The sequence below is a fragment of the Anopheles nili genome, chromosome 2, assembly GCF_943737925.1.
Source record: "Anopheles nili chromosome 2, idAnoNiliSN_F5_01, whole genome shotgun sequence".
Classification (NCBI taxonomy): domain Eukaryota; kingdom Metazoa; phylum Arthropoda; class Insecta; order Diptera; family Culicidae; genus Anopheles; species Anopheles nili.
Genome location: NC_071291.1, coordinates 42,728,578 through 42,752,720, shown reverse-complemented (window position 1 = coordinate 42,752,720; position 24,143 = coordinate 42,728,578). Strand labels below are relative to the sequence as shown.

General features: G+C 44.8%; 10 protein-coding genes across 11 annotated transcripts; 5 read left to right on the top strand and 5 right to left on the bottom strand.

Moving 5' to 3' along the window:
- Window positions 1–3,427: 3,427 nt before the first annotated feature.
- Window positions 3,428–4,538, top strand: LOC128723400 (transmembrane protease serine 9). The gene is made up of 3 exons (XM_053817138.1): window positions 3,428–3,527; window positions 3,648–3,819; window positions 3,902–4,538. The coding sequence occupies exons 1-3, from the start codon at window positions 3,428–3,430 to the stop codon at window positions 4,536–4,538; spliced, it is 909 nt and encodes a 302-aa protein (XP_053673113.1).
- A 1,226-nt stretch (window positions 4,539–5,764) lies between these two features.
- Window positions 5,765–7,335, bottom strand: LOC128731587 (putative inositol monophosphatase 3). The gene is made up of 3 exons (XM_053824717.1): window positions 6,822–7,335; window positions 6,480–6,746; window positions 5,765–6,403 (listed from the first exon to the last, which is right to left on the bottom strand). The coding sequence occupies exons 1-3, from the start codon at window positions 7,333–7,335 to the stop codon at window positions 6,144–6,146; spliced, it is 1,041 nt and encodes a 346-aa protein (XP_053680692.1). The 3' UTR covers window positions 5,765–6,143.
- A 475-nt stretch (window positions 7,336–7,810) lies between these two features.
- Window positions 7,811–9,357, top strand: LOC128720223 (uncharacterized). The gene is made up of 2 exons (XM_053813882.1): window positions 7,811–8,685; window positions 8,753–9,357. Exons 1-2 carry the CDS (start codon window positions 7,811–7,813, stop codon window positions 9,354–9,356), a joined length of 1,479 nt encoding a protein of 492 aa, XP_053669857.1. The 3' UTR covers window position 9,357.
- A 786-nt stretch (window positions 9,358–10,143) lies between these two features.
- Window positions 10,144–11,294, top strand: LOC128723390 (uncharacterized). The gene is made up of 5 exons (XM_053817126.1): window positions 10,144–10,312; window positions 10,381–10,436; window positions 10,510–10,637; window positions 10,701–10,842; window positions 11,127–11,294. Exons 1-5 carry the CDS (start codon window positions 10,144–10,146, stop codon window positions 11,292–11,294), a joined length of 663 nt encoding a protein of 220 aa, XP_053673101.1.
- Window positions 11,295–11,476: 182 nt separating this feature from the next.
- On the bottom strand, window positions 11,477–12,211 carry LOC128723379 (transmembrane protein 17-like). The gene is made up of 4 exons (XM_053817115.1): window positions 12,166–12,211; window positions 12,007–12,110; window positions 11,832–11,945; window positions 11,477–11,755 (listed from the first exon to the last, which is right to left on the bottom strand). Exons 1-4 carry the CDS (start codon window positions 12,209–12,211, stop codon window positions 11,477–11,479), a joined length of 543 nt encoding a protein of 180 aa, XP_053673090.1.
- A 315-nt stretch (window positions 12,212–12,526) lies between these two features.
- Window positions 12,527–16,296, bottom strand: LOC128730600 (coatomer subunit beta). The gene is made up of 6 exons (XM_053823673.1): window positions 16,203–16,296; window positions 14,621–16,133; window positions 13,727–14,547; window positions 13,387–13,660; window positions 13,195–13,300; window positions 12,527–13,077 (listed from the first exon to the last, which is right to left on the bottom strand). The coding sequence occupies exons 1-6, from the start codon at window positions 16,294–16,296 to the stop codon at window positions 13,003–13,005; spliced, it is 2,883 nt and encodes a 960-aa protein (XP_053679648.1). The 3' UTR covers window positions 12,527–13,002.
- A 988-nt stretch (window positions 16,297–17,284) lies between these two features.
- Window positions 17,285–18,042, top strand: LOC128723368 (uncharacterized). The gene is made up of 2 exons (XM_053817105.1): window positions 17,285–17,428; window positions 17,506–18,042. The coding sequence occupies exons 1-2, from the start codon at window positions 17,285–17,287 to the stop codon at window positions 18,040–18,042; spliced, it is 681 nt and encodes a 226-aa protein (XP_053673080.1).
- A 387-nt stretch (window positions 18,043–18,429) lies between these two features.
- LOC128731049 (putative OPA3-like protein CG13603) lies at window positions 18,430–20,158 on the bottom strand. 2 transcript variants are annotated; one of them, XM_053824143.1, is made up of 4 exons: window positions 19,848–20,158; window positions 19,638–19,780; window positions 19,444–19,572; window positions 19,227–19,385 (listed from the first exon to the last, which is right to left on the bottom strand). In XM_053824143.1, exons 1-4 carry the CDS (start codon window positions 20,156–20,158, stop codon window positions 19,327–19,329), a joined length of 642 nt encoding a protein of 213 aa, XP_053680118.1. In that variant the 3' UTR covers window positions 19,227–19,326. The 2 variants fall into 2 exon arrangements, with proteins under 2 accessions (XP_053680117.1, XP_053680118.1); XM_053824142.1 differs by having other exon boundaries at window positions 18,430–19,572.
- Window positions 20,159–20,670: 512 nt separating this feature from the next.
- Window positions 20,671–23,343, top strand: LOC128731979 (N-acetylneuraminate 9-O-acetyltransferase). The gene is made up of 4 exons (XM_053825138.1): window positions 20,671–20,803; window positions 20,862–20,958; window positions 21,037–21,795; window positions 21,865–23,343. The coding sequence occupies exons 1-4, from the start codon at window positions 20,671–20,673 to the stop codon at window positions 23,246–23,248; spliced, it is 2,373 nt and encodes a 790-aa protein (XP_053681113.1). The 3' UTR covers window positions 23,249–23,343.
- A 44-nt stretch (window positions 23,344–23,387) lies between these two features.
- On the bottom strand, window positions 23,388–24,062 carry LOC128731750 (mpv17-like protein 2). Its single transcript, XM_053824887.1, has one exon. The coding sequence runs from the start codon at window positions 24,025–24,027 to the stop codon at window positions 23,449–23,451; it is 579 nt and encodes a 192-aa protein (XP_053680862.1). The 5' UTR covers window positions 24,028–24,062; the 3' UTR covers window positions 23,388–23,448.
- Window positions 24,063–24,143: the final 81 nt, after the last annotated feature.

Here is a 24,143-nt window from a genome sequence, read left to right as displayed (position 1 = left end):
TGCTGGAACGTCGATGGTGCGATGACAATGAGGGGCGTAAAACGTTTGTACATACGTGGTGGATTTGAGCAAAAACACACATACGAGAGAGCATCATCATCCCTGTACGTTCTCGTTTGGCGCATCCCTTACCTGATTGCCGTTGCAGTCATTTGGTACGTTTTATTCGTTAACTCATTTTTCAAACTCACGATCCACCTCACGGGCTTTCGTATTTGGCGCACACACACACATATACACCCCCCCCCCCCCCCCACAGATACATTCGAACACAACTTTACAATGCACTTTACATTGCATGCATTTATGGGTAAGATAAATCAACCACGAAACGGCGAAGGCAGACAAATGGCAAGATGCATGAGAAAGGACAAACAGACAGCTGAAGAGAGCGAGACAGAAAATTTAAAATAAACTGCTTTTTTGGTACATTTCGTATAAAACCAATTTCCAACCAATAACAGACACTAATTCAAAATTGATAATCCAACAAGAAGAAAAAAAATGCGTATAAACTAGCTGCAGATTAATTGAAACTGTATTACGGTTAATACTTTTTAAAAATGTATTTCAAGTATCCTGTAAAAATAAAATGATTATAATGGACCTAAATGCAGGCGGTTGTGGTTTTGAGCGTCACGTTTTCCTCGATTAAGACCCGTGTGCGTAAGTATCCCGTGTCCGAATGATCGCAACTTGGCTGACTCGCATCTAATGGCGAGTAAAACTGTGCGTCAGTTTCATTGTTTCATTGTCGCTCATTGAGCGTTCTCGTTAACGTTCATCATTAAAGACCCAAATATATTCCCGCCCTGCTGTCAATCCCAACGGGTTTCGCCCGCTAGCGGCTTCTCCAGCAGCCCCAACAACGATAAGGTTTAAATTCGATAATTATGCTAATCCATTGCTTCCATCATCCTCGTGCAGGTGTCGCCGGCTTTCAACCGTCTGCATGCACGCACCGGTTCGCGCACCGTTATTAAGCCACCGGAACACCCATTACCCCACCGGTACGTGAATTTAACGCGATGCATCCAAACATCTCGGTTCCGTTCTGTGACGAGTTTGCATAAATTCAGCATAAAACCCAACGTTTGTCCATTTTCCCGGCGATCACCACGTGTCTGTCACAACGTGCCGCTTATCTGACGTACGCGTTCGAGGAAGTGACAGTGTTTCGGCACCGGCGGCTGTACGACGCGCGCGCCAATGTCAACGCACGCACTGCGCACCTTGAACTTCCGCGGAACGAACGGTTTCGGGGTGGTAAATTGTGAAATAATAAATTCATCATCCCCCTGCCCTGCCCCTGGGTTCGATCGGAAACGTCTGTATTGTGGCTTTGGCACGTGATGGCGGGGGTGCGCACAATGGAGCGAACGAATGCAGCCGCGTCACGTGCAGTGACGACTCATCGTGGCAGGTTCAATGCGCTTCGAGCGAACCATTCATGGGCTGGTGTGGCGAAATGGAAAGCATCAGAACGAAGCAGTAAGACATCCCTATTATATGCGCCGAAGACGGTTTCGAAAGAGAAGCAACACTTTTCTAATTATAGTAGGCGAATGGCGGAAAATTCCGTTGTCCGTTGCAAGGTCACACAAAGGTCGCGCATCTCAGTGGAAGTGAAAGATAATGAAATTTAAAGATTCCGATCGGCATTTCGATAAAAATTGATAAAGAAAAGATTGTCGATCTGTCCACTATCACTATCACCGCCGCCATGTTGCCATCGTTTTCGGAGATCGATCCACCGAATGTAGCCTCGCTATTGACACGAAACGAACGACGGCATTCAAAATACCGCCACTGCGGAACCCACGCGTACGGGCAAACACACATGTGTGCCTCGGAAACCAAACGACCTTACACTTGAAATTGTTTGCCCACCGTTGGTTCTGCCCGCGTCCTCTCGCGTCTCCTGCTGCGATCGTGAGGCCCCACCCGACGGGTGGAGCCAATTACAGTGCGTCTCGACGAGTCGCCTCAACCGGAAATGGCACTGGGATAATTGTTCGGTATTGATTGTGGGAAGTCTGGCTAAAAACATGGGCACATTGGAGATCGGTTAGGACAGATCGAAGGTGCTAATTTGGAGCAATGATTGTGGCGGCCATTCACCCACATTTTCCACCCAGCATACGATCACCAGCTCCTGGCTGCATAACGGTGGGTAATTTTCCATCAGATTTGTAAAAAGCGAAACCCTCCCATCGGCTCCATTACCACGACACTTCCGACCCACTGACACTGCCACTGTGGTGTTAGACGACGCTAATGTCAATGCCGCAATGTTTATCTCCTCTTAGGCTCGATCTACGCAACGGCTTCATTTGACATTGATACACTACCCGAATGTGGTCATCCTCACGGAAGGCTTCCGTTCATCTCCGGATCGGCTCAATGTCCATTTAGCGACCAAACAAACGGCGGTAGTGAGAATTTCTTTTTCTTCTGTACTCCTCCAAGATGTCATCGACACCTGGCAGGGTTGTTGTTTGGTGTTTGCAAGAGCGTGTGTGTGTTACCCACCCCCACTAGGGGCACACCTGCAGACGGGTTTTGTTGCAGTTTTGCCGCCAGCACGGGTAAACCACCGATCTGTCAACATGGGATAGCCGGCGGTGGTGACTGACACCCAATTCGCATTTCATCTTTAAAGGCTTAAAATTGGCCCATCCCCCACCGTTGCATTGGAACCTGCGCTCGGTACTAGCCCTTGTGCATGCTGGACCCGGGACGTGAACGATAAGCAACCTTCAACCGTTTCGAACGATTTGTACACAAAACGCATAACCCTCGCGATCGTTGCAACTTCCGCTGATTGCAATCCCGATGACACTGCATCGGTGTTAGAGGCGTGCTTAGAAAATGGCTAGAGCTGCTGCAGCACACATGCTGGTCGCACATTACTCATCACCCTCAGCCCAAACGTGTGCCAAAGCAAGCGGCAGATGGCGCTCGCACACCACAACCACCTTTAGTAATCGAGCGCGCGCGCGTGCGCTCCGTACACTAATCATACGTTGACACCGGCGAAGGTGACAGCGTTTCGGACGATCGGGTGCGTTTACTTAGTTCGTGCAGCGCGAGATAGAGAGAGAGAGAGACAAAAGTGCGGCCCATTCGAGAGCACCCGACGCGCGAGTGAAGCACAAAACACAACACAACGCAACGGTGATATGTCGCCTGTTTGGCGGTTCTTTTACCGGCGTGTCAAAAACGCACCCTCACGCGGGGCTTGTGTGCGCGCGTGTATAAAACGTGCTTTCGAAAGAACATCGACCACGAGTGCGGTGTTGACGGCGTAGTTGACGGACCGCACGAGCTCGTCGCTTCCTTTCGTACGGACGGATTCTGGTTTGCCGGTTTGCGTGTTGGTGTGTGGCCGCTCGAGTTCAGTGGCGATCCTTTTCCTCTACCGGTCATGGTGTTCGCGATCCGGAAGTGGCGATGGTGGTGTTACCAGACGTCGGTGTTGCTGACCCTCACTAGCCAGCTGGTGTCCGTGGAAGGGCAGATAAGTCGTAAGTGGCCAATAGTGGCAGTTTTGTGTGCGTGTTTCACCGTACGCCCGACACTGATCGATACAATTGTCGTTCAATCAATGCCTTTCCGAACGTCGTGGGTTCACGATGACACGGCAGTGTCATCTGTACCGTGTGGACAACAGCAGCAACAGCGGATCGTTGGCGGGATGAACTCCAACCGGGGCCAAATAACCTACATCGCGAGTCTCACCAAACGGGGCGGCCATTTCTGTGGGGCAGCGATCGTCAACGAACGGTGGCTTCTAACGGCCGGTCACTGTGTGTGCAGGTGAGTGGCATGGTTCTATTTTAGCGTCCAGTTCCGTGTCCCGAATGCCTGTTATCCTTAACCGACCATTTCTTTTCGCTAGTGGCGCTGGTAAGGTGTTACGCGCGAACCAAATTCAGGCCGTGTTAGGTCTTTACCGTAGGTCCGAGTTTGGTGGAAATCAGCTCGAACCGGATCCGTTTTCCGATCGTGCGTATGAAGTAGGCATCCGGACGATCGTGCCACATCCGGGGCATGTGTGTAATAGGCCCGCGAATGACATCGCCCTGTTGGAGTTGGCCCGAAGGATCGACTTCACAGCCTCCGTTCGACCGATCTGTCTGTCTAGTGGTGCGGATGGATCGGCCCGGGTCGAGGGTCAAACGGCTGTTGTGGCAGGATGGGGTTGGCAGCAAGAGAACCGAAATTTGGGCGATAAAGCGGACACGTTGCAGCGAGCCGTTGTGGATGTGTTTCGGAATGAGGAATGCGAAAGCATGTACCGGAGGGCGAATCGATCGCGAACGATCGCACGGACGCAGTTGTGTGCCGGCAAGGGCACAGGTGGTGTGGATGCTTGTTGGGCTGATTCCGGTGGACCACTCGTCACGAGCGGTAACGTGCTGATTGGGATCGTTTCGACGGGAATCGGTTGTGCTAGGCCGGGTTTTCCGGGTATCTACACGCGGGTCAGCGAGTACGCCAGCTGGATCGTGACGGTGATCGATCGGTTTAGATGAGAAGCGTAAGACCAAAGACCAAGCAAACCGTTTGCAGTATTGTTCAAAGCAGCTCTAGTCACCCTCATGCCAGTTGCATTCGACGGTTCAAATAGTGTAGTTGAATAGTGTAAGCTTTTACAGGCCCATATGCCATTGTAAAAACTCAAGACAAACTTCATGCACAAAGTGTATTTAATTGTGGTTATGCACCCGTTGTGTGCTTTTCGAAAAACAAACCAAAACCGGTGGTATGATCACCGAAGGTAATAATCAGCATAAGATCATGATAATAAATCAGCATAAGATTCATTCTAAGATACTAAAGTGTATCATTTTTAAATCTTAACACGTGCTAAACGCACGTGGAGGGCAGACACGTGGTCGTTCATGGAACAAGATTGGCGCCAAAATGAGGAGAATGGTTCTCTCTCTCTCTCTCTCTCTCTCTCTCTCTCGTTCTAAGCAAGCAATGTTATTGGGCCAATCGATCGATCGATGCACTATGGAGGAATCAGTGATTAATGGACACCGTTTTTATTCATCGTTTTAATTTCATTTCGACTCGTATAAAAAACATACTCAATGCTTTGTGGAGAATTGATTTATATCACAGAAATATATTACATATTATTATATTTTCTATGTCAAACTGAAAGAAATTAATATGGATTAAAAACGACTATTATCTTATGCCCACCAATATCCCACAGTGCGCGTAGAACGATCGGCGATCGAGAGCAAAAGAGATAGGATGGGGATTACCACGCGCCCGGGAGACCGTCGATATGGATTCATAACGCTAGAGAGAACGATCAAATTTGGCGAATGCGTCAAAGCGAGAAGGAACTGCTCCAACTGAGTGTAGCTTCCTTAGCACCTGGTCTCCTGTTATCAAGATGTTAAGCGCGGAATCCGTGCTAATGCGTGTAAGCGAGAAGGAACTGTTCCACCTGAATGCAACCTCTTCGATTCATGTTCTCCTGGTATCTTTCGCAGGTGGTAGCAAAAATTGACGTAGAAAATTTTTTCCGCTCTGCGAGGTCTTTTGATAAAAATTTGGCTTCGTGAGCCGGAAATAAAAATTACCCGGCGGATGAGGATGGGTGACATTTGATTGTTTTTATGAGGTTTTAAGCGCTGCTGAGATTGAGGGGTTTGGTTTAGTGATTTTGTGTGTACGATACAACCAATAATCAATTCGATTTAGGTTACTTACGTGAAATAGCAAGCTACGATTGGTTTTATTTCGTACAATCTTAGTGTTTAGTAGTACATTTCCTTACAATGGTGAAACATAAAAAAATACATTCGGCATTTTTACATTGTCTTTCGAGCGTATTCGATTGAAATGAGATCAAATACTTGATGATAAAAATATTCGCATTTAAATCCTGCACAGTACATTCAACGTGGTGCCCATTAATAGTGAACCAGCAAACACGATCTACAAATTCCGCTCAAGTGATGTGTAAGAACTGATGCAAACGTGAAAACTGTAAAATAGTCCTCATTCTATCCTTTGTTTCTCTTCTGTTTTGGACCCGCCACACTCGCTAATGACCGTTACGCGAATTACTCAATTCTCCTCTTACACGTTACGTGCGTTGGTGCAGCATTGCCCTTTTATCGACTAAAGCGTTTACTATCCACTATTCGTTTGATGTATGCCTCGTGCGTCGACACCATGGCCGTGGCAAGAAGTCCGTTTGGATTCAGTGCAGGAGTATCACGATGATACACAATAGTTTGATCGTGTAGATCGGTCATCCTACCTCCGATTGCACCGAGGATAGCATCACCAGCACAAATGTCCCATTTCTTTATGTGCGTCGTGTGTAGGTATGCCGTTGCATTATTCTGTGTAACCTGCAGCACTTTATAGCCTAAATGGAGTAGATTTGTTGAAAAGATTGGGTCGTTAGCACTCGCTTTAACGAACAACGCGATCCGAACACTCACCAGCACCCCCAGCCGTCACGACCTGGGCATTTTCCCCAAATATCTGCTTCGATTGTTCCTTTACTGCACCAGCGTGTGACCGTGACACGATAATGGTAGGGTGTTTAACATCCGCGTCGTGTTTCAGATTACTCAGTGACTCGGAGACCGCCTTGTCACGCCAGGCCCAGGTAGTTTTCATCTGGAATGGATTATGTATGATGCCAATGGTCGCGACACCTTTCACCGCCACGCAAACCATGGTGGTGACGTACTCGTGAAGTTTTTCTGAAAAAAAATTTCATCATCAAACACATGCGTTCGTAGGGTAAGTTGAAAAACCCACAGTTCTGCCTTTCCTACCAGTGTATTCTTGCGTTGCATCTAGCGGATCGATCCATACGTCGACGTCGTCAATATTCACACGCTCATCCGGTACGGTGATGCTTTCCGCCAGTACCGTTGGATCGAGATCAAACAGCTGCACATCCACGCATTGCTGCGCACCGTCATCTTCCTCGGATATGACTTTCAGCTTTGGGAATATCCGCAACAAGCCGTTCTTCATGACACAATTGGAGCGATAGTCGGCATCGGTTACCGGGTTGTTTGCCCCTTCTTTGGTTTTGCCCTTACTCTGCTCATGCAAATCACGAGACTTGGAAACTGCCACCACCTCAAAGCCGCCGTGTTGTGCGGCCTGTATGGAGCCTATTAGCAGCTTGCGAAGGTTGATTTCGTTTGGATTCTTGCTGAAAGCGTAGCTCGCACTATTGTTCGCATTACTGTTCCACAGATAGTACAAGATGCACATAAACAGCACCCCCAAGATGACGAACCCGCATTTGTTAATACGTATGGATCGGCCTAGATTCATTTTTAAAACGTTAAGAACAGCCGACGTGGAAAATTTGTGCAAGCAATTTGAAATTTAGCTAACTAACGCACAATTTAACACTTTCATCATTGAGAGTATTTACTTTACGAGCTGCTTCTGCCGAATATCAAAACAAAAGGCCTTTTGTGACGACGGCGTATTTGACGAACGTCACGTTCAGCTGACAGATGGAAAGAAACATTGTCAGATCTTGTAAAAAACGAGCGGCACATTGAATATTTGTAACACGTGCCTTGAAAAAAATTTAGATTATGATCCAAATCCAACAATTTTTTAGTTATTTCTATTGGATTTGTGAACTTTCGATACCAATCAACGAAACAGTATCGCTCTAACAACCTTGCTGTTCGATCAGCTGTTTGACTTCAAACGTCAAGCATGTTTAGTAAACACAGTGGAGGCGCCTCACTAGTTCACTTTGTAGCAAAAATCAATATGCAGTGTGCAAAATGAAATGTGCGAGTCGGTGCATTGCATTCAGATAAGCAACGTAGAAAATGGTGAAACATTTCAGCACTCAGTTGTTTTGCTCAAAGGTGTACTTTCTAATCCATGTAGCAGTGGGCGGTTACGTGTAGTATCCACGGATGGACGACCCGTAACATACTCGGTCGCGTTTGAGAATTGCAGCGGTAAGCTTGGAGCAAAGCAGGAAACAAATCAATATTTCCGCATTTTGCTCAGATTATCGGCAGGGGAAAATGGCTACGAAGTGGAGTACTGTAGTACCAAGAAGCATCTCCGTTTGGTCTACACTGTACCAATCAGTCTGCACACCGTACTCCCGTTGTACATCATCTGCAACGGGCACGATGGTCGCTATCAATCCGACGAAAGTGATACCGAATGCGATAGCGAAAGTGCTTGTCGAAAAATAACGCTCGCCATCGAGCTGTTGCAGTGCCTGTACGCCGAAAAGCTGTACGAGAATGGGTTCGGTCGCAAAACGTTTACGCTCGAAGCATCCTGCGTCCCGTTCCGCAGCCAGCTGGCCTACGAGCGGTCGGGTGGCATGGCAGAAGGAGAACTATGGCAACATTTTGCAACCGAGCTCGTTCAATCGCAACACTACGATATGGAACGGGTAAAGGTAGTGGCGTTCCTCAGCAGCACGCACTTTGCCGGCATTTCCGATGGGGACTACTCGTACGAAAACATCCGCAAGAAAACAACCGGTCATGCTGCGTTGGGCGGTGGAGGGTTAGCACTTTTTGGAACCGGTTGTCTCTACACATGGCCTTCGTCGCTTGAAGCGGTGTGTGCTGCATTTTTAAACCAACAGCCGATCGATTGTGCCAAACTGCTGGACGACAGTAACTACAGACGAACGTAACGTATTTTTGTTCCACACGTTGCACATGCCCCTATAAGTAAGCGAGTTACGGTTTTGTTCTAGGTATGGTGGTTGCTTTGCCACAACGCTCGGCTCGGTGTGCCATGAAATGGGCCACACTTTTGATCTTGGCCACACACCGGACGGTTCTATCATGGGTGACGGATTCGATGACATCGATAAAGTGTTTGTCGGAACTCACGATCGTCCCAGTAATGGCAGCACTGGCCCGAAGCGCGTGATTGAGACGAAACCACACGGCCCAGCAGGCAAGCTTACCCAGCTTAGACGTCCCGGGGATGTGTTTCGGCAGCGTTTGGAAGCCAAACAGAACGATTACGTATTTTTTGCACCCATTAGTGCGCTGACGTTGTGTTATCATCGCTGGTTCAACCAACTCGAGCGTCACGTTTGCGGGTCAATGCGGTTTGATAGCACTACGAGGACAGTCGTATGCAGCAATACTACGCTCGTTTTAGTGGAACTTAGGCAAACCGTGAATGGCATGATGCAGAGGTGCTGGACGTTTAATCAGCTAAACGAGCTCAAAGCTACTTTCACGCTTCCTAAGCTGCCCAATCTCTCGGACCAAACGTTATTTGTGATGGATACGATTGGTAACGTACTGAAAGTGAACTTGAGTAGTGAGAATTTCGCACAAATTTGATTTTCATGACTACCACAAAACGGCATGTGATTACCGGCCAACATTGCCAGGAACAATTGTAATGCTAATAGTGTAATTCTACAAATAGAAATACAAACGAAAGTTCATAGGTATTATGAAAAATCCAATCATCTAAAAATGCATCCGATTAAAATTTAAACCTGCTTGGAAAATGCTAATGGTTGTGAAAGTATGGGGTTCATTCCAAAATAATGACGAATCCGTTACTTGATTACGGGTAGCATTATCAAGATTTGGCGACAGGCAATTTTGAAAAAAAAATCATACCTTACACCATACATAATATATGCTTGCGGTAGACCACGTTGGATTTTGCTCGTGCTTTCGTACCTGCCTGCTAGCAAACCGACACGGGGTAGGATTACCGTATCTATATCCTTACTTTATTGCTCTTTTCGCCACCGATACGCCGTTTTCCATCCGCGTTTGGTTTCCCCAAGAACCGGCATGCTTTAAACCGCACGTCCTTTTGTTGCTTACGTACGCTAACGGTACGGTTCTGCCCGGACGGTTCTCATGATAACGCAGCGCAACACTTCCCTTACTTCCCCACATTGGCTGATGTGTGATGATAAACATTAAAAACGCTACCCGTAGATAAGATTAAATATTCCCTGGCCCACCCAATCACACTTCACACAGGCAGCAGGCGTTCGATCAAACACCGTGATAGAGACAATGAGGAACCAGTTTTCCTTTGAATGTACGCCCGGTACGGTGGAAATAGGTTAGACCCAGTTGAACCTCCAGCTCGAAGAGACGCACAATGAGTGACGACAGCACAGCGACTACCACCGTCGATTCGGCCGACTTCTGCGAGGCCAAGATTCTGTTCCGGCAGCTGAAACCATTCCCAGCGATAGACGAAAATAACAATTACAAAATCGACACTCAGCACTTTCTCGAGTCGTCCAATCAAATCATTGATGCCATTGGTAAGGTTTCAAAAACTTCAACAGTAAACCATATCGTACATCGCGCACTAACATCACATCATTTGCAGCATGCTTTGGAAAACTGTTCTCCCCCATCGTGAGAGACATGCGGCAAAATGTACAGGTAGTGTATAAAAAAACGCTTAGCAATCGTTGAGAGTGTTTCTGCACGGTTTCCATTTCTTTTAAATCGGTAGAAAATAACAAACAAATACAAGCAAAACGAAGCTCTGTTCAGCTGCTTGGAGGATTTAATCCTCAAGGATAAGGACGGAAATGATATTCCGTTTGATACGGTGACTGATGGTTTGCTGTGGTTGAAGAGGTGAGTAAATTTTAGTGAAATAACCAAAAACAAGCACAATGCTAGTTATTTCGATCGTTACAGGGGGTTTGAAATGATAGAAATGTTTTTCCGGAGCATACTTGAAGATGCGGCGTGTAGTGAGCAGATTAAACCGCATCTAAAAAAGGCCTACGAACAATGCTTATTACCGTTTCACGGGTTTCTCGCCCAGAAAGCTTTTCAGGTAAGCATATAATGATTCAAATTTTACCAGACTCGCTAGGGAGAATGGACAGATTGCGCACATTGGCTTGACGGTTTAACAATAGCAGAAGAACAAGATATCATGTTTCAAGAGCATGAATCCATAGCTAAGCTGAAGCCATATCAATCGTGTACCGATCTTGTAACCTCTTACTTTGCAACATAAGTGAACCGGGCACGAAAAGTTGTTTGATATAAAAATACTATACCAGTAAAATACCAACATTTTAAACTGATATATTGTTATCGATTCCGTTATTTTAGCTTTTACAGATGTATATGCCAACCAGATCATCTTTAGTTGGCACGCCAGACACAAACGGGGACAATATGAAGGCACTAGAGGAATTTCTTGTGCTGTTCCGAGCTAATTTGACCCATTTAAACGATTTTTATAGCAAACATGACCTACATAGAACGTATAAAGCGTAGAACTCGAGTACGAAACAATTTGTATTTTATTTATGTTCCTAAATAAATTATCTATTGTTTTAAGATTATTTACAGTAGCTTTAATAAAGATTGTCTTATTCACACTTTTCAAAAACTTGGGATGTAATTCAGTATGGATTCAATGCATGTTATACTGTCGATAGACAATTTTGGAAGCCCTATCACTCATCACTCGTTACCTTTGCAGCGGGAAGTTGACCTTCTGCACTTTTTCCTATGTATTGCCAACGTTGCAACTGGAATTGTTTTCGCCGAAAAGCGGATAATTTCCGCATCGCCGGCACACCAACCAAAATTTGCAACACTAAAATTCCGGTCATAGTAGACTGCACCAGCGTAGCTAGCAGATGTTTCCCGGTATGGCTCGCTAGTAAAAGATAAATCTGCAGAGGCAATTGAATGAGAAACGACAGCACTAGATAGCCGGCAAAGTTCGGTATCTGTAGGAGAAATGATTAAGGATATTGATAAATCGATAACCTTAGTACGAGTCGTAAAATACAGCAAGACGTTTACCGCACTCATTAGGTTGCCGGTGTGGCCGAGATATAAACGGAACCCTTCTAGCGGAATTGCTACAACTAGCGCAAGGATGGACAGTATTTTCTCCATGCCCGTTATATTGCTGAACTAAACAGAACAACAGGTAATCTTTCAAACATAGCTCCTTTTTTTTAATGATCATACTTGCCTCATCATTGAGAAATATTATCGTGAGAATTAGCCAAATTCCGTAAAAGTAGACGTTGATGTGTATTAGCAATTGCACCCACATGTGCGATATGACTGGTTCCTCTAGCGACAAAGCAAAATGTTTACATTGTTTGAATAAAATAAATTGTGCACTTACCCGTATAATCCGATCCTTTGGAATTTGGTCCACTAATTTCGTTCATGTTGAAAAGGGCTTATTTGAGCTCACTAATGTATACCACTGGAGAGGGCGTTCGCAATTGTTTTTCGTTTTCTTATAACGAATAGCCATGAAACCATGGTAACCACTTTGAAACCACCTGAAACATACAACCTCGCACACGAAGAAAATCTAGCTTAGAGTAGGGCTTAGCCCAACCAAATATAACAGCCAATATTTGAAGCTGACTACCAATGATATATTGGACAAAATAGGCCCATTTATGTGACATTTATGGTCTTCTAAGTTTATATACCGTTCGAATGCATCAATCGTCAAATGATGGTACTCGCTATCATACTATGATTTAATGAATAAACAGATTTTTTAAATTTATTTTGCGATAGAATTCATGCCGGATTCCTCCATCCGTTACGAATAGTGCACAAATGGATAACTGTTACAGTTTAAAAAAAAATAATAAAATAAAATATAGGAATGGAGACTCGATACCTTGTCTTACCCCATGCGGTGGCATACGAATATACTTTTGTGTGTGGGGCGGAGAAATCAATCAAGCCCACCCCGGCAACACGTTGTTTTTTTACGTGTACGCGCGCGTGTGTGTGTATATTTTTTTAATTGATGCATTAAGACCCACCGATTTCGATTTCCATGTCTCACACTATTTCGCTTCTCAAAACGACATGTAGATAAACGGCGGTTGCAAGTCGTGTTCTAGTGCTACTGTCCATCCTACCAAGTATCCGCCGCGAACGCACGGGAACAGAATATAAGAATCTCTTACAAACTACGAGCGCTGGCGTATTAGTATTAAGCGGCAACCAATTTTTCTTGCAAACACTTTTGCGTGTGGTTTATCTTGTCACCCAAGCTGAGAGCCATGCCCTGAAAACAAATAAAAAACAGAATAGCATGTTTCGCATTTTGTTCAATGATGCTTGTTGCTCCATGTTCAGTACAGAGTATGCAGCCAAAGGCCGAAAACTTTCGAACGCAAATTACCTGACTCTTGGCGCGGATCCTGATATGACCCGTAACGGGTGCATCTGGCCTATCCAGGGGCTTCTCAATGCTCAAGTTAGCCAGCGCATCTTCACCGAAAATTGATCTAAAAATAAGATGCAAGAGCGTAAAGCGTGTGTCGGTCGGTTTCAACTCGAAACAGCAATTGATTATCGCTGCGAATTCCCTTACCTTGCGTACATGTTGGCCGCCATAAAACCGCACTGACCCGAAAGTGCCTTTTCCGGCGTGAGGCACTTCATGTTTGTCGACTTGAGCAGCAGCCGCAGATAGTCGTGTAAATCGGTCAGCGTCGTGTTGACCGACACCTTGTTTTCCCACTCGAACTCCACCCACATCGTGCGGAACTCGGTGTCGGTGCAGGAGGCCGGCAGAATGTAATCCATGATGTCGATTTGAATCGTATTTAGCACGACCACATTCGATGAAAATGTTGTATCGTAAACTAAAACGAAGAATTCAAATTTAATCCCAGTTTGGTGCTAATGCATCATTATCAGTTGATATTTACCAATGTTGCCAAAGATGATGCCATTCTCTGTGGACGATACCTTTACGTTGGCTTTAATATTGCAAAAATCGTGCGGTGCCAGCACCACCGGATGTGGCTTCTCGACCAGCTTCAAATCCCCAACCGTGGCAAGCTCGAGCGTACAGTTTTGTAGCGTGTCGCTCGTCTGATTGACAATCAGCACGTCCAGCACGATGTCGTACTGATTCACGTGCACGTATGCTTCCGCGTACACCGGATCGGAGAAGCCAGTCAGCTGGTTCACCTTGTTTAGCTTGTTGTTCGGAGAAGCGATATCCGACAATGTGGAGGTCTTGGTACCGGCGAGTGCCTGGTTCAAGCTAAGCTCGAACACGTTCTCGCCCAACTGATCGTTCTTGCCGTTTGCGAGTTGCGTGAAAGCAATCGGATCGTCCGGTTGGATCTTGGCCGCATTTTTTTGCTGTTTATCCTTCTTCTCCTGTGCCTTTTCGTCGCTCTGGGCGTTAAGCATGTTCGCCAGCGCGTTCCGGCAGCTCTGCGTGAAGATTTCTACAATCTCCGGTGTCCGGAGGGTCAGCGTCTTGAGACAAAGGTAGATCCGATCGGTGTCATCGTTAGTAATAGCTTTTGTAGGCAAACCGGATTTCCCTAGGTGAAGTATCGAGCTCATGATCAACATGGCGCATGTACATAGACGGTTTTGCTTCTTTTCGTTCGGTTCTAGCTGGATGAATTTCAGAGCCAGCTTCGTAAGAGTCGATGCTAGCGTGGTTGCCACGAAGAAATCCCCATCCATCATGTACTGCCGAAGGGGTGGTCGTTCGACCTTTTTAGCGACTCTGTTCAGAAAAACAAAAACATACTCCCATTAAGCGACACTTGGTCAATCACTCCGTCACGTGTAATACTTACGGGGCAACGCTGAATGCACTCTGCGTGGCATATGTACCATCCGACGTAACCTTATTATTGGTATTGTTTGGTACTGTCTCCGATACCTTTTGATCTTCCTCACCAGTCTCATTGCCAGCGAGACGGCTCTGTTCAGCCTCGACGATAGGTACTTCGCCGAGCGTACGGTTCACGACCCCAATCACCTCCATTATATCGTTCAGTGAGTTGGCATATTCGCCCAGAATCCACAGCGTCGTACGATGGATTTTGGCAGACTTGATGGCCGGAAAAGCTTCCAGCAACTTCTCGATAACCAGCGGCTGGAGGTGGGAAAACTTCTGAATTGCCTCACGCACAAACACCAACACGTCCCCGGCGGCAAGCTCGTTCGAGTCGGACAAAAATTCCACCAGCACGGGAATTACAGCGGCGGCTACATCCGGGAACTTGATGCAACAACTGTGCAGCGTGCGGACAAGCAGCTGCCTGTATTTGCCCGTATCTTCGTGCTCGATGTTGTGCGTTTTGGAAACTTCTTTCTTCAAAACCAGCACCATCTCCTCAATATTGCGCGATGAAACAAGATCCATCGCCAATGCGAGCGTTTTCCGACGAACCTCAATATCGGTGGCACTCAACACACGCAGCACGTCCATAACGAGCTCCTGCATGATACGCTCCATATTTTCGTTTTCCTTCAGTGCGATCAAACGATCGAGCACGATCAGCTTCACGTTGTTATCGCTTTCTTTGACGATCAAATCGATGTAGCAGCTGACGGCCGCCTTGATGGCGGTCGGTGCAGTCGAAAGGGTTACTAGCGTGCCGGCCGCCTCGTACCGCACCGCATTCGACGACGAATTCAGCAGATTATAAATGCAGCGTATGAAACGCGACCGCTCGGCAGGGTTCGCGTGGCACACTTTGTAGATCAGCTCCACAATGACCAGCTGCAAAATGTCACCAAAGTTGCTCACCTGATCCAGACAAGAGGCCAGGTAATTCAAGGCTCGCTCTTGGTCCGCGTGAAGCAACATTAGGAAGGCGTTGCGCTTGCACGACATGTCTTGCTGGGTATCAAGAAAGTTTGCAATCAACTCAGGTCCATCGGGCACGAGCCAGTCAAAGTTTTTGTAGATGGTAAAAATCGCCAACACAGCATTACGCCGGACGTACGAGTGGCGATGCTCGAGGCTGCTGCGGATAGTTGGCATTAGGGGCTCGAGCAGCTCTGGTTCTTTTAGCTTGCACAGAAAGCGCAGTGTAGCACCCCGCAAAAACTCGTTCGGGTGCTGCAGATCCTTTCGGTAGGCATCGCACACCAGTATCATTTCTTGCAGCAGCTTCCCATCAGCCGATGTTTTGGGAACAATTTCCCAGTAAATCAGCAGTAGTTTCTTAAGGGTGTGATTTTGCAGCGGCAACACGAAGCGAATAATTGTCATCAGCAAATTCGGCAGCCGCTCTCCTTGCAGCATTAGCTGAATGACTTTTTTCATCGTTTCGATCTTCACGTTCACTTCGCCCTTTTCTGCAATTGTTAGCAATAAGATGGGTTGTGTATCGGTTAACCAAGACATCTGGGGCACACTATACTTACCAAGATCTTGCTTGATCTGCATCTCATTGTACAGCTCAATTTCAGGGGGATTTATTATCGTATAGCAGGACATTCCCTCAGACACCGACGCCATCGTCGCCAATATACTCTACTTGCCGAACCGCGATGTGAATTGAATATTATCGATAAGCACAGCAAATGGCGAAGCGACGAGGTTGGTTTCGCATACGTATGCCCCTGTCGACGGTATAGTGTAATTGAGAGCCACTAAACTCGCACGGAAACGTGTGTTTCTTGAGCAATTTTCTAATTTTCGTCACTATTTTCACCGAAATCAACCCAACTCTACACGGCGATGACAATTATCAATACGTGTCATGGCATACGTTTATAGGGCGACGAGCTATTTCTTCACAATACACAACAGTTTTGACTGCCAAAAAACTGTTATACCCATAGCAAGGTAGATAGAACAATAATTATACTAATGATACCCCAGCAGTTTACAATAATGCGATATATTGTTTATTCAAATCAATAAGCCTTTGCACTTCATGTGAAAATCAATGCGAGCTAATATGGAGCAAAGAAAATTAAAATTATAAATTTTTCATCTAGCTTTTTACTAATCTATCGAACATTCTTGGCGCATTGACAGATTTACAATAGGCAAATTTAAAATTTTAAATCATCATGCAAATAACACCCAAACGATGAAACAAATAATAAATAAATACTTACGCCAGTTCATTAAATTTAATATCCTAATTTTGCATTTTTCATGCAATTAGATTCCATAATGAGAAAAGCTGTTTATGAATTTATCTCTCAATGTTCTTGTAAAAAAATTATAGAACATAGACAGCATGCAGTATGGTTTTTGCTAAATAGAATATAATTAATCAAATGATTGTGAATTGCATATTGTCTTTTAAATTTGTTATACATCTACAATATATAAGTACAAATTATATGAATCTTGTACATTAACTGGCCTTGTAAATGACGTTTACTATACAAAACAAGTGAGACCAATCTAATTCGCAGCAAATCTATTGTTTCGACATCTCCATAAAATAATTCTCTGTTGGGAATACGATCAAATACATAGTTTTAGCATCATGGGCAGTTTAATGGAGGCGTGTTGCACCGGTTTCATATGTAGGCTGTGCTCAAAAATGAATCATAAAGTGATTTTTATATATGGTGCAGACGGTCTTGAAAATAATTTACTGGAAAAAATTAACAGCTATCTTCCCATTGAGGTAAAACACCTAATAAGCGCTGGGTATTGATTGCGATCAAATGAATTTATCGACAAATTTCCACTATGTTATTACAGATAAGTGAAGAAGATGAACTTCCGAAAACTATCTGCGAGGCCTGTATGGTAAAAATTTTAGTTCATCACCGATTAATCGTGCAGATCCGAACAGCTCAGAAGAGATTTGTGAAGATGCGAGAAGAGGAACTAGCTGCCCGAAATGCAACCACCGCCGATTCGAATGCAAGCTCGAGAACTCTCTCCGCTGAATCTACTGCGAGTTCACGCACGATGTCAGTTGATTCCACTGATGCCGTTGAAGAACCTGCCGAGACGTTACAATCCAGCGAGATCAACACTGAAACGACCGATGCACCCGCAGATACCGTCAACACGCGAGTTCAAATTGATCAACCGAACGAACTGCCTACCAGCCAAGATCCTCCTCAGAATGTTTCAGAAGATCTGAATCCAACAGATCCTGCTGGAGAACCAAACGGGAACGGTGAGCAAGCCGAATCTGGTCCATCCACCGCAAATCCAACGAATCGTTTAAAGCGTAAGCAGCGAAATCCAACTCGATCTGACAAAGAGGCCAAAAAACGGTTAGAGTAATTTTTTTTGTTTGATAGTTTTTTAATATCATAAGTATGGGAAACTGCTTGAAACTCAGATTACATAAAATTCATCAAGCAAACATTTAATTTAAATATTTTGGTCAATAAACCAGGTAAATCTATGAATTACTGATATTACAGTAACAAAATCTAGAATACGTTGATGACATAATGGGGGGAATGAGGGACTATTATAGAGACGAGCTGTAGGCGCATTCGTCCAAAAGGGCAGGATTAGCTACTAGCAGACGAAAGACGGTTGATCGCGAGCTGTGACGTTTGCAGCAAGAGTATCGGAGAAGTGTCCTCAAAGGATTGTAGCGCGTAATAACTAACAACTAGTAATATTGAATTGTTTGAATTGATTTATTCTTTTAGTGTTGATTCTTATAACAAATATTTACACGGTATCGATAACATTCTGCTACCGTTGCCGACGAGCTAGCACTATTTGCATAAGAAACACTGTTCGTCGCATTACATACTGCTCATTACTACTTGCTGAAGCCCAATCGCAATTTCTACAATAGCACTGGTAAGTTTGAACGTATATTGCAATTGAAAAGGAGACAGTGGTGCCTTCAAAATTATGCATACATCACAAATATGTTAGCTTTATGATCGAACCAATATCTAAGATTCTCACTGCAAAATAATTGATCTTACAATGATCAGCATTTCCTAACAGAACGACTTATTTATGCCCTGAAATCAAAAGGGTGTTTAGTTAGTCAGACGATGACTGAGATATAATTGTCCGAGGTTAAAAACTAAACGAATCTTTGATTCAAAAGACATGTTAAGTACATTGAGCAAAATACGCAAAAACTGTCCTATACTTTTGCGGATCTGTCGGAATCAGAATATACGAACTAGCGTAAATGTACGTACATTGGAAATAGTTTCCAAACGATGTTTGCTAACATGCTTTATGTGCGAATAGATCCAGTCGAAAATGCAATTGCTTGGCTTTGATCGATATGGTTTTACATAAGGATCGCGATCTGTGTCGTTGTCTTGCTTGTCTATTATATCCAGCATTTGTCTAAATTAAAATATTCAACGTAACTACTGAACCACACCACAATAAGTTCAAATATAATCCTAACATTACACATGAGAGTCGGTTCAATACAGTCGAGGATAGAGCTGAGAAATTGGAAAACGTGAAAATAACCCATACGAATACCTTATCCATACAGATTGAACCTCTATAACTCTCTTTCTGTAGGTTGTGATGTTCTTGCGTTGGCTTCTAGCAAGTAGTTTAAGCTACGCATTACTATGCCTGGCCGGTGTTGATAAGCGCTTTCTTCTTCAGATCCGTCTGTTGCGCTGTCCCTATAAAAAACTTCATTATCGATAATCTCCAACGCTTTGGAAATAAGTCCTCTATTACCACTAGAACTTGATGAATCCGTTTTGTCACTACCAGGCGAGGAGGGTATGTAAAGTGGTTGTTCGTTTTTGTTCTTTTTGCCGAACGGTAGCTCGTCTAAGATTTTTGGCTTCCACGACGATTTAGATTCTGTAGAACATAAATGGTGACAAACGATTAAATAACTAAAATACACATTTATTAAGTCTTTTTACCGAGATCTGCTACGACTCTTGCTATTTCGCGAATCTGCGTATCCTGCCGTTGCACTTGAAAGATCAGCTCATTAATAGTCGCTTGTAGTTCAAGTTTCTCTTGCAAAACCATTTCCTCTTTGTTAGCTTCTTTTCTCACTTGTCTGTAAGAGAAAAAAATGCGAAATAAATAATTCGATTTGAGATCCGGTTCGTATTGTAATGAGCTACCTTTGATACTCTAGCAAAAGCAAACCGGCACCTATCGTAAAAATAATAATCTCTCCAAGCAGGTTCGCACCCAGGTCTATTGCCATTGCTTCGTTTAACACCGGCACTGAGGTGGGCTTGCCTAGATTAAGGGCCCACATTTTTGTTTTCACCTCCATCCAGTTATAAAACTGTGCCGGTGGCATGCAAACATACTTCCGAAAGAAAGGACTGTTTTTGGCACGTTCCTTTAGAAGGTTCGCTATCGGCTTGGAGACCTGCTTCATAGCAAGAACGCCAAGCTTGGCGGCCGGAAACGCACCCACAACCATGTTGCTTTGCTGTATTATCTATACAATATGCGCACTTATCGTTATTAGTAGTTTGTGCAAAATTAAAATCTACTGGCACGGTTATCTAGTAAATAGTTTTACGCAACATACAAATCATCTGTAGCGACACAAACTGTCATACGGATGTCACCGCATTTGCTCAAGGCTCATATATGTTTTCAATTATGGTGTATTTCATTTCAATTAATTTATAGTCAATTGCTAGCACATTTCCAAACAGATTAGTATAGAAGGATAAATATACTTGTGCATATTTGCTTTTCTATATTGCCTATACTTTTTTTTCTATATTTTTTAGTTAGTAATTTCATTTCCCCTTTCCGAATAACCACAAAAATTGTCAGTTTTCAATTGAGCCTTTGACAGCTATAAAGCCAACAGTTTTTGTTGTGGTTTTATGCGGTTCGTTTTGCTAAAATGTAGAGTATCGAGACAGTTTTGATAGAAATTTACCTTTAGGGCAATATCTCTCCGTAACTAAGCATAACAATATGGGTAACAACGGGAATTTATCGAAGGCGGAATTATTTATTCAGAATCTTAATGCTAATAATGCCAAAAAACTTGCATTCGCTATGGTGCTTGGATTTGTTGTGTATCATACATTTCTTCACATGCGCTATGGTAAGGGATTGCGATTAATTTTTCTTCGAATTTGTGACCTAACTATTCTACTCTTCAGGATCTGACTCATGTAAATGGCTACTGAGCGCCGGCCGTTTCAAAGGAGATAAGGAATGGCAACCTTACGGGTGTATGCTGCATAAGTACACAGAGACGTGAGTAATATTTGGTCTACAAGATCATAGGTCAGCACGAAAATTGATTGATAATTTATGTTTTCTCATGCCAATCAGCGATACCCGTAAATGCCTGCGTTATCTAGCGTTCTGGGGGAATCAAAACCACTTCGTTCTCATAGGAGATGAGCGTTTGAGAACGCTTTCGCTGGAATTTATCGATTATCTGAGATCGAGCGAAACCGAAAATATCTCGAAGCATTCTTCCTCCAAAAACACGGAAAATGTTCAATTTACAGATTACAAGTTAAGATTGCGTGTGGAATATATCTACGCCAATGAAGTATCCAAAAGCTTGATTGATGAATTTATGAAGTGGGAACATGAAGAGGATCCGCCCAGTCTGATCATTGCCAGCTGCACCTATCCCACCTTCCAGAGGGGCAACGTGACTGAGGAAACGCAGAAAGCGTTTGAAAAAAATCTAACGCGCTTAGTTAACCCGATCGACCGACTGTTTGCTAAGAAAACGAAAATTATCTGGAAGCTGCAGGATCCCGTCGATCAGGAAAGCTCTACCGATGAGTGGAAAAACGTGCACAATGAGGATGTCGACCGGGTAAATCAAGCGGCGAGCAATATTTTGCGCTATTCGGAAGCAAAGATATGGTCCTCATCGAACATGATCGCGTCTGGATTGGTGGACGAATTCGCCGACGGACAAAAACTGAGCTCGCTCGCTTTGAAGCACGACGTACAAATATTACTCAATATGTACTGCAACGATTACATGAACTACAACGACGGAACGTGTTGCAGCAGCGCTGAACCATACACGATCATTCAAGTGACGACATATGCGTTTTTAGCGGTTTGGTATGTATTCTTTAACGTACATCGTCTTGAGGGTAATTCGTTATTAACACGTGATGTTACTTTTTGCAGTGCAAGCATCGCTATTGCCATGTACCTACGAAAGTGGTTTGTAAAACTGCGTGGCATCCACGCTTACATGCCACTGAATCAAACCACCGAAACACAGTCCCCGATTTTGGCTCTAGCATCGCTTGCTGTTATCATGACGTACTTTTATCTCTGCGATCGTACGAATTTCTTCATGAAGGAGAACAAATATTATTCCGAGTTTAGTTTTTGGATTCCGGTCGGGTACGTGTTCGCCCTCGGGTTGTTCTTCACCGAGGATAGCAAGCTAACGCAGGTGTTGCACCGTGATCAAACGGACGAACTGAAGGGCTGGATGCAGATCGTCATCCTGATCTACTATATGACCGGTGCGTCGCACATCCTGCCCATCTACATGCACATCAAGGTGCTCATTAGCGGCTTTTTGTTTCTCTCCGGGTATGCGCACTTTACTTACTGGTGGCAGACGGGCAACGCAGGTTTGGTTCGCTTTTTAAATGTCATGTTCCGGGTGAACTTTCTCACCGTTATCCTGTGCTTGTGCATGAACCGTCCATACCAGTTTTACTTTTTCGTGCCGTTGCTCTCCTTTTGGTACAGCATCATGTACTTAATGCTTTCGTTGCCACCGCGCATCACTGCCCAAAGCACGGAAGCCAATCCGTACCAGTATCTGTATGTGGTGGTAAAATTCGTCACGATGTTAGCAACCGTCACGGTGCTGTACATGAGTGAGGTGTTTTTCGAACGCATCTTCGTCACCCGCCCCTGGAAGGCACTGTTTGTGACAACGGATGACGATATCCATGAATGGTGGTATCGATGGAAGCTGGACCGGTATACCATCACGTACGGTATGATATTTGCTGCCATCTTTCAAATTTCGCAACGCTTTGCCGTGGTGGACGACAACAACCATGGCAATTTGTTCTCGAAACGAATTTCACTCACCTCGACGCTAGCTGCCATCACCGGCATTGGATGCTACATGACCTGGACGTTCTTCTGCCGCAATCGGCAGGACTGCGAAGAGGTGCACTCGTACGTGGTGTTCATCCCGATCGTGGGTTACATCCTGCTTCGTAACATCTCTGGAATTTTGCGCACCCGTTACTCTACGTTTTTTGCATGGTTCGGAAAGATCTCGCTGGAGTTGTTCCTTTGCCAGTATCATATTTGGTTGGCAGCCGATCGGAACGGTGTGCTGGTGTTGCTGCCCGGTTTCCCCACGCTAAACGTTCTGATAACGTCGTTCATTTTCGTTTGCGTATCTCATGAAATCCATCGTGTCACTACGGTGCTGCTGCCGTATGCGGTTCCGAATGACTGGAAGCTCGCTCTTAGGAATATTGTGTTCTTCGTGATACTGCTCATTCCCCTTGGTCGGTATGATGGAATGTTTTAAGTATTGTGAAGGTGATATGTTTAGCAAACACCACCCGACCTCAGCGCACACCAAACAAATTGGCGATTGGCGAAGTAGAATGCTAATTATGAAAATAAAACAAAATGCTTGATGCAACGCTTACGTTAATCATAAGTAGTATAAACAAACTTTTATTCCTATGGTTGTGTAGGAAAGGTAAGCCTCTTGGGGGCCTACGTTTACGACGGGATAGCTGATCGATCGTTACTGCTATCGTCATTGATGACATAGCTTGTGTAGACATCGTACCCGAGTGAAATGGTGTTATCATAAAGGACGCGATATTTGGTAGGAAGGAAGTAGAAGTTAACGATCTGCGCCGGCGGCCACACAACCCATTCGGCGGTGTACAATCGTATGAACTTGTCCCGCACCTCGTGACGCATTTCCTCGAACGACGAACGTTTGAGCACCGCCAGCGTGGCGAAGAATAGGAATATCACTATTGGCGAAGCGACCGTTTGATCGATAAGCACCTTCTTCAGTACCAGCCCGATGGTGCGACCGGGAAACCGGCGGTCCATGAAGTTATACCAGCCATGGCAGAACACACCGACGGTCATGCCCGATATGGACATGAAGCGTGTCCGCTGACGATCCCAAGATGCTAGCTCGCCGTTGTAGATTTCATAATGCTGCTCGATTATATCACCGACACCGGAGAGACTGACCGATATGGCTACATTCGTGAATAGCAGATACTTTTTGCTAAACGCTTTGTTGGTGGCAGTCCGGAACCACTTCACTAGTCTAATCATTTGAGAGCGCTGCACTGGTGGATTATTTCAGGTGCCTGGTGTCCATTCTTTGTTCAACATTATATAAAAAGCACTGTCGTGGTAGCCATAAATATCTATCTAATCATAACAAAAGC